Source organism: Mastomys coucha, unplaced genomic scaffold (assembly GCF_008632895.1).
Source record: "Mastomys coucha isolate ucsf_1 unplaced genomic scaffold, UCSF_Mcou_1 pScaffold3, whole genome shotgun sequence".
Taxonomy (NCBI): domain Eukaryota; kingdom Metazoa; phylum Chordata; class Mammalia; order Rodentia; family Muridae; genus Mastomys; species Mastomys coucha.
The window spans coordinates 5,124,947-5,134,065 of NW_022196909.1; the positions used below are offsets into that span (position 1 = coordinate 5,124,947).

General features: G+C 43.6%; 2 protein-coding genes across 3 annotated transcripts in view; one reads left to right on the forward strand and one right to left on the reverse strand.

Moving 5' to 3' along the window:
* Positions 1 to 1,970, forward strand: part of Tube1 (tubulin epsilon 1) — a 16,963-nt gene extending 14,993 nt beyond the window's left edge. For both annotated transcript variants that reach the window (XM_031347784.1, XM_031347785.1), the window contains one exon: positions 1,203 to 1,970. In XM_031347784.1, coding sequence (XP_031203644.1) covers positions 1,203 to 1,361 — 159 coding nt within the window. In that variant the 3' untranslated portion in view covers positions 1,362 to 1,970. The remainder of the gene's footprint in view (positions 1 to 1,202) is intronic.
* Positions 1,971 to 2,586: 616 nt separating this feature from the next.
* Ccn6 (cellular communication network factor 6) overlaps positions 2,587 to 9,119 on the reverse strand; it is a 9,521-nt gene continuing 2,988 nt past the window's right edge. The window contains exons 2-4 of the mRNA XM_031347794.1: positions 6,274 to 6,516; positions 4,815 to 5,008; positions 2,587 to 3,205 (exon numbers count right to left, since the gene is read on the reverse strand). Coding sequence (XP_031203654.1) covers positions 2,924 to 3,205; positions 4,815 to 5,008; positions 6,274 to 6,516 — 719 coding nt within the window. The 3' untranslated portion in view covers positions 2,587 to 2,923. The remainder of the gene's footprint in view (positions 3,206 to 4,814; positions 5,009 to 6,273; positions 6,517 to 9,119) is intronic.

A 9,119-nucleotide genomic window follows, 5' to 3' on the forward strand; every position in this document is an offset into this window, starting at 1 on the left:
CACACACACACACACACACACACACACACACACACACACACGCATATCATATACAACTTAACCAGTGGCTACATCACTGAGCAAGAGTGGCTCCCCCTTCCATAGCTCCCTAGCTGTGCCTTAGAGGGAGGGCCTCGTGAGCCCCTCCCCAGTCCATAGAAACCACTGACAGGCAGTGAACCACAGCAGAGAACCACAGCTGCTGTGAACCACAGCTTCTGTGAGTTCGTGAGCCTGGACTGCGGTGTGCCGTGTCCACAGCATACGCTCACATGATACTCTCCCGTACTCTGGCTCTTAGGGTCTTTCTGCATGTCTTCTACAGTGTGCTCTGAGCCTTGGTGAGTCAGGTGTGGGGAAGGGATTCTGTAGTGTCCATTTATAGCTGAGTGCTCAATAGTTGCGTGTTCCCCACATTTCCACCAGCTATGAGTCTCTCGTACTATCCACTACAAGAAAGGAAAAAATGCTTTTGTGGCCGGCATTGCGAACAGCATGAATATGGATGTAAATAGAAATGAACAGTTTTATAACATGTCCATTTAGCAATACAGTGGTAAATAGGATATACAAAGGTATATCCTATAACCTTGTGAGTCCTGGGCTTTTGGCCTGGGTCACAGCCAAGCCTGTATGAAGGGAGGAAGGGAGTCTCAAATCCAGTCAGAAACTGGTTGGCTACACCATGTCAGTCACGGCATTCTTGTATGGTGAACACATCTTTAGCCACAATATCTATTGGACTTAACTTCCCACTTCAGTTTTAAAGCTGAATGGCCTATGGATGTTATATTTAATCTTCTCTATTTCCTATGTACATAGAACCTGCTTTGATCGTATTTCCCATCATCCTCTTTTTTCCCCTCCATCTGAACTCCTTCTATCCCTCAGAGTCTTCCTCCTACTTTTGGGGTGTGTGTGTGTGTGTGTGTTTGCGTGTTCGCACATGCATGTGCGCTTGTGTGCATGCATGTCATACCCCACTATAATTAGGGTTCCTTAAATGAGGTAGGGTTAGTCATTTAAGGCTGCTTATGGTAGCATACCACTGAGTCCTATGCATCCTTCCCCAGCAGCCGTCAGCTGCTGTAGCCCCAACGAGAGATGGCAAATGACTTAGAGTTGTAGCAGCATTTGCTAAAATGTTATGGCATGTGTAAGTCATAGAGTCCCTGGGATGGTAATGGTGGCTTTTCTTACAGGCTCACCTCCATCACTACCTGCAAGTTGATGGGATGGAGGACAGCACGTTTACAGAAGCTGTGTCCTCTCTGTCAGCGCTCATACAGGAGTACAGTGACCTCGATGCCACAAAGAGCATGCCTGCACCACACGTGCCCAGGCTGAGTGTGGCCTGCTGAGGGAAGAAGCCGACAAAGCCACTCCTGTGCCCAGGCTGAGTGTGGCCTGCTGAGGGAAGAAACTGACAAAGCCACTCCTGTGCCCAGGCTGAGTGTGGCCTGCTGAGGGAAGAAGCTGACAAAGCAATTGTTACTTTTTTCTGGTTCTCATCGGTTTTCGTCCCCTTTTTTTCTGATTCAACATTTTTTCTGATTCAGAAAGCCCAATTTGTTTCTCACAGTATCAGGAAGTATTTTATCTAAAATGGTGGTTTCTATTTTATTACAATTTTTTATAGCAGTATATGGTATCACTTCAGGCAATTTGCCAGAGTGAAGGAGCAGTTTCTTCATTCCTTTGCTTTATTTGTGTCTTTCACAGATCTCTTCACAGTGGTGAGCGCCTCAGGAAAGATGTACATCTCCCTTGTATATTTATATTTATGCTTTCATACTTTATTTAAATGTTTGGAACGTAGGTCTTTGGAATGGAGGAACAAGATAGATAGAATGGCTAGACTTTTCAGGATAGTTTTTGTTCTTTGACTAATAACATGTTTATGGTCCAAAGAATCACAACTTGGCATCCAGTCACATTTATAATAAATGGTTTAAAAGCAAATGTGTAAACGGCTGCTTACAGATGCTTGAGCACGTCAGCGTTGCACACTGCCGTCTTCAGCTGACACTGTAGTGAATGGTTATCATGCACTGAAGTTACTCCAGTCACTGCATCTCTCTTCTGAGTCATTAATGTTGGCTTCAGCACAGTTAGAGTTCAACTCCATTGGTTGGTTTATCTTTCAAGAAATAATTTTAAGTGAAAAATTCTTTACAAGCAAAAATAATCTGTTGTGTGCTTCCTTATTACTCTTTTCTGTTTCTTTTTTGGTGAGTGTTCTATGTTTTTTATCTTAGAAATTTAGACTTTGATAGTATTTGGTATAAAAACTGCAATATTACAGTTATTAACAGTATCACAGATACTCTGTTTTCTCCTCCCTAGAAGAATCTCAGCTGATATTCAGAACAGGGCGATGATGATTATAGATGCATTTATAATACCATCTTACTTGTTTCTAAGAATCTTGCTGTCCCTCTACTAATTATGTGATAGGATCTGATAGACTGTATTGCCAAGTACAGAATAAAATTTTAAATTATGTCCTTTTATATCTGTGTAAAATGTTTTTTGAGACAGGGCTCTGCAGCCCTGACTGTCCTGGAACCCCCTCTGCAGACCAGCTTGACCTCAAGCTCACAGAGATCTGCCTGCTTCTGTCTCCCATGTGCTGGGATCAAAGGCATGATATCTTTCACTATGTATGGAATCCTTACCTGGAGTCATTTATCTTAGATTACATAATTATAGGCTATACTCAAGAAATGAGTTCTATTTAAAATTTTTCAAGCATTCATTTTTGTTTTATTAGTATATGTTTTAGAAACTTCTGTTGCCACAAATAGAGCAAGCAAAGAATGGTGCCTCTGTTTTAAGTCCCTTGAGTGAGCTTCCTGCCCTTGTGTAGCTCTTCAGCGTTGTCCTATGGCGTGACTGACTTAGCTAGCCTTCCTGATTGGCTCTATAGAATCCTGAGCTCAGAAAATATATCTCCTGGTTCTCTGCAGTCCCTCTGACACACACAAGATGTGACCCACAGCATCTGCCACTTAAATGACCCTTCACTGGGGCAGTCAAACCTAACAGTAATCATTTTAGACTTGTTGGGGACACAGCATCTCTTGTCCAGGCATATTCCACAGAAAGTGGGTCTGTAACTCTGAGAACTTGAGCATCCAGAAAAAACAAATTTTTCAGCTTTGGGGAGTTGGAAAGTGGGTTGACAAGTTTCTCCTCTGGGGATCTGAAAAGGAACAAAGTTAAAAGGTTATTCTTTAATTTTGATTGTAATAACTTAAGAATTTGACAGATACTAGATATAGTTATTTCTTGAGCACTAATAATGTTGGGTTTCAGACACAAGACAAGCTGCTGAGATGCCTGTTAAACATATCAAAGCAGACCTGGCCTCCAGGTTCTCCCAGCATCCCTCAGTCCCTACCTGTTACAGGGTATGGCTGGCATACCCAGCCCTTTGCCCTGAACTCTCCAGCCAGGGGCTGGGCTTCCTCTCCCACATGGCTCTTTCTGTCCCTGCATGCCTCTGTGCACTCCGATAGCCACCCACCTCCCATAACCCTGTGTGCATGGCAATTTCCATGGCCCCTGCTCTCTGAGACCAGTGAACCCATCCAAGAGCTGCTCAAAATAAACCCTGCTTTTATACTTTTAATTCTGCTTGACTTGGCTTATAAAATCTATTAAATAGTTGTTTGTGACATGTAGGGCCCTCTCTATAAAGTGCCCTCACCTTCCCTCTATCATTCTATCAGATTCTCATGTTTCTTCTCTTTCGTTCAGTTCTACAATAAAGAAACTTCTTGTTTTGTTTCATTTCAAGGGCCATGCCTTATTAAGCATTTATTTACCTCCCAAGACTGAGCAAATTTCTTACTACATGTCACACAGTTTGGGGTGGGTGATGGAGAGATGAATGCATGTGCTGTGCGCACAAGCAGGGTGTTACGGTTTCGCTGAAGGAGGAAGCATCGCACTGTCTGATGACAGGCGGCACACGTGTCCAAGGGACTGATGTTTTCTTAGACCTGTGCTCTGTTAACTGTGGACTCAACTCACCACCTGTCTCCCAAAATGTCAAGTTAGGGTATACATTAAAGAAGTGTGTTGAGTTAACAAATTGATACGCTGTTTACTAATTTAGGAGCAGAGGCAAAAGACTGTGTCTCTGAATTCAAGGTCAGTCTGGTCTATATAGTGAGTTCCAGTTCAGCCAGGGCGAGAGAGAGAGAGAGAGAGAGAGAGAGAGAGAGAGAGAGAGAGAGAGAGAGAGAGAGAGAGAGAGAGAGAATTCTCTTGCCTCAGTCAAGAAATAGGACCAGCTCTACAGTTTTATGCCCATTTTAGGATAGCGTGGTCAGTCCTTTGGCAAGCTTACTCTATAATGCACTGAGCATTTTGGTGTCTTGCTCTAAGACAACAGTCGTATGTAACTATGATTAGAACTTCTGTTTTCTAGCTATGATGTAACAGCTGGAACTTTATGTTCACTACTTTGGTTACACTTCTATAATTAATATGAACAAGAAAAAAGAATCCAAGAAAGGTCTACTCTGAAGGGACAGTATGCATGGAGGCTGGAGGCGGGGCTGCTGAAGACAGTGCACACTGACAGGAGGACACCTAGAGTGGCTACCGTCTCTCAAGGTGAGATTGCCCTGCAGAGTTGAGCTAGACTAATACCTGCTGCCCTCTGAGGTCATTTGACTTTAAGAGTCACGGTCAGGTGGTTTTTGTTTGATGAGATCCAAGCATAGCGGCTCCCTCCAGAACATAAGCACTTATTAAGTCCTTACCATTGAGTCATCATGCAGTTAGGCCTGCTCACACTTTACCTTCACTGCCTTTGATGAGTTCCCGCCGCAGGGCTGGATGTAGCACAGCCTCTTCTCCTTTCTCATTTCACACTTGCCGTTTTCGTTGGTTACCCGGTTAGAAATTCCCATTCCGCACGTTCTGGAGCAGGGAGTCCACTTGGTTGCTTGCACAAGACATTTTTTCTTCCAAGTAAGTGGGAGATTCCTATAAGCTAAAATAAATGGAGTGCATCTGTATGTATGCATATATGTACTTACCTGGACTCGGTTTTTAAACACTAAGTCAGTGTTTAAAAGTTCTCAGGCTTTTTGCATGAAAGGATAAGAGCTTACACTTTTAAGTCCCCTTCCTTTCCAACTACCTAAGTTACCTTCCAGTCAAGGGTGGCCATGTAGTTTCCTAGAGGGTTTCTTTAAGCTGCAGGCAGTGGGGTGGGGGATTAGGGGTGGGGGCGGTGTCCAGTTCCTCACTCATAGCTCATCCGTAGTTGCTTCCCTGAATATCTCACAGGTGACTTTAAGTAATGACCATAGAGAATACTGTGGGCCTGACAAAGGATGTGACAAGCTAGATGAAGTAGGAATTACAATGACTTGGTTTATAAAACTTTAATTCAGTTTGTTACAATTTCCTAAGATATTTTTAAATATCTAAAACTCATTTCTCTTACAATTTTTACTGGTTAAGAACATAAGAACATGAAGTAAGCCTATAGGAATGCCTGTCTGGGAAATTCTCCAGCGTGTGAAGCAAAACATCCTTTAACCTGCCACTAGGTGCTCAATATAAACAAGCAGGAATCTTATTTGCTTTCTTGACTACATAGATTTAAAGTGTTGAGAATACTATAGCTATTCCCACAGTTTTGAAAATGATATTTTGAACCTCAAAATGTATTAATCCTCAAAGTCTTATAAATCAACTTTCCATTTATTTTGGTACCATATAAAAAACTTTGGAAACACAAGAACTGGTCAGACTTCTTGCCCATAGTAGATTACAAATGACAGGGTTTTTTATTAAAGGTATTGCCAGTCAGCAGTGGCGCACACCTTTAATCCCAGCACTTGGGAGGCAGAGGCAGGCAGATTTCTGAGTTCAAGGCTAGCCTGATCTACAGAGAGTTCCAAGACAACCAGGGCTACACAGAGAAACCCTGTCTCAAAACAGAACAAACAAAAAGGTGAACAGTTTTTCATTTTCCTAAGAAAGGAGTGAGAAGAAGCAGAGGTGTAAGATTTTAGAAGTTTCCTGATTTAGTAAGTTTTAAAAATCAGAATATTTTATTCTCAAAACTAAAATGTAAAGTTTTCTTTTCAGATACTTGGAATATACCCGCCTGAGGCAAACACTCCATTGCTAAATCACTGTAAGTCTCTAGGCGGAAGCCAGTAACTTCTTACTGCCTGTGTGCAGAAAGGAGTAGGAAAGAACCACAGGAAGTGATCCCTGGAAAACGGCCCTGCTGAGGAGCACCTGGCATTGTCTTGTAGCTCGCTGAGTGCTGCTGCTGCAGGGCTCCCCGGCCACAGTTTGGGGGATCAGTCTTCCTTCCTCCTTTAGCTGCAGAACAGTTGCCGCCAGCCAGCTTGGGGATGAAGAGGGGCGTGCATCCAATGGCTCCACTCACACAGAGGCAGCTGAACAGTGGGTGGGGCTGAAATACTTGGCCATTCTGATAATGGACCCTGTTGAACTCACATCCAACTGCCACAAGATCTAAAGAGAAAGAAAGCAGATTACTAAAGAAGAAATAACACCAGGTACTATACAGTTTGGTTAGTTAGGCCTACTCCAGTTGTAACTGTCTCTTCTATGAATGTAGTTCTCAATTCCTTAGGCCTCCTTTAGAATCTCCTTCATGGAAACATGCACAGAAAGGTTTGTCATGTGGTGGCCACACACGCCTTAGTCCCAGCACTCAGGTCTGCAGATCTCAGGTCAGGCTAGCCAGGTCTACAGGTTGAGTTCTAAGACACCCAAAGCTATACAGAGAAACCCTTCTCAAAAAAGCAGAGAGGAGGAAGAGGAAGTGGAGGAGGAGTCCTAAGCTTGCAGTGAACTGGCTATAAATAAGTGGTCGATACCTGATGAGACAGTTCTGTCAGCTACACGAATACATGCCAGAATGCATCCATAGGCAGTCCGGAGAAACCAGAGTTTACCGGAGTGCTACAAGGTAGGAAAACTGGAGGAGACGTGGATGGCCTCCAAGAGCTGTTCGTCCCTTTCAGGATCAGCAATTTCACTGTGTCCCACCAACCCCTCAGGAATGCCTGGAGGATTTTTAAAGAATCTGAAAAGTCAAGACCCTTCAAGACCCCGGGATGTGATAGGCATCGTCGCTGATGTGTGACCTCACCCGTGGGACAGAGTTAGCCATGGCTGAAACTGACGCCTTAGCACGACTTGGCAGCGCAGGCAGCACTGTGTTCTGTCCTTCCTGCACTTGCACTTAGACTACCAGAGCTACCTTACCAGTGCTAAGTGGCCCCGTAAAGTAAGCTAACTTTATTAAACCCTACCCATTTATGTTTAATATTCCGCATGACAAAGGAAATCAAGTATTCGGTATGCAAGAGCACAATAACAGTCTTAAAGAAAATACTAGTGTCAGAAGACAAGGAATCGGGTTTTCAGTCGGACATTTCTTAAGTAGCTCTCAGGTAAGCCATGGGTGTTCAGACTTGGGTACTGTGGAGGGACTGTCTTGAAAGTGAACAGTAGCTTGTCTAATCGTCACTTCTAAGGAAACAGCTCAAAGTGTTGGTTGCCAGTGATGGAACTCAGTGATAGACTTTTCTATCAAATGCGGCAACTTTCTGCTGAGGGTGATAGTTTAGAAGACATAGCGAGATAACATTTGAATAGGTGCACAGTAGGAAGCCAGAACTTTCCAGATGCCAGAGGCAAAACCATGCAGGAGTCAGAGACCAACTCTAGGTGACTTTCTATTTGTTTTTGTTTTTAAGATAGGATCTTCCCAGGTCCATTCCCAGCACCCACATGGCAACTCTGGTCTCGGAGGATCAAGAACCCTCTTCTGACTGCCGAGGGGGACCAGCTGCATCTGGGGTGCACAGGCATATGTGAAAGCTGAACAACCAGACACATAAAAAAAAATTTTAATGTTTTAAAAAATAAGGTTTGCCCACGTAGCCCAGGCTGGCCTCAAGCTCCCAATCCTGCCTCAACCCCCTCAGTGTTAGAATTACGTGTGAGACAGACAGCTCCAGTGAGTTTGGGTAATTTTGTATTAGAATTAAAGTTCATTGATTTAGTCTCCGATCCCATGATGTAATTGATTTCTAAGGAGCTACCATGTGTCACACTTGAATATATCAGAAGTATGTGTGTGAGGGTCTACAGAGCATGTTGACATGGCCCACCCTCTTCTAATGACATATCTTTGTGGAGCCATTTTTCCCAGATTTCAACCACAAAAACAACAGCTTGGAGAAGGAGCAGATGGAAGGATCTACTCACCTATTGAGCCAGATATTTGAGGAATTTTCAATAGTGTAAAACAGCATTCTCACTAAAATTTTCTTTGCTATTAGTAATGGTCTTTTTAAAGAAAATGTATTATTCCTATCAGCTTGTAGATGTGTTATATTTAAACAAACTTTTAAATTACAAATTCATTGACTATGGACTGTGGACTATGATTGACAAGAAGCCCACATTAGCAGAATCTCCAGTCCTTAGTGATTTCTAAGACTGTAAGAAGATCCTCTGACCTTAGAGCAGAAGATTTACAACCAGTATTCTTGGTCAGAGATCAACAAATTTTCTATAAAAGCCTGAATAGCTTAGTCATTGCAGGCTGTGCCGTCTCTGTGCTGCCTCTGTGCTGCAGGGATAGACTCTACAAGGGCAGAGCTATGCTCTGATGAGTCACCAGCCACCGATCAAGCTGTGGTCTATCCCTGGCCAATAGTTTGAGATCCTGCATTCCCACTTGAACTTTCCTGTGGTGACTAGTACTGAGTTCTTGGCTTTCATCAGAAATGTTATATGTTGGACACACCCAGGATCAAAGGTGAGCAGGAACCAACATCTGTCCCAACACTGAGAGTAACTGGGACCAGTGGGACCAGGCACACAGGAACTCCGCCAGTCCAGTGACTCGGGTTCCTCCTGGTCTGTCTGGGTTAGTCTGAGCAGACTTTGGGCACAAGCTCTGCAGCCAGTGCCACAACACACAGAGAAAGTCCCACTCCCAGGTGATCTAACAAGCCCAGGATCACAGAAACAGCTTGACTCTGAGGAGTTCTGACACAACCAGGGTCACAGGAAGGACAGGCTCCAGTCAGATTTAG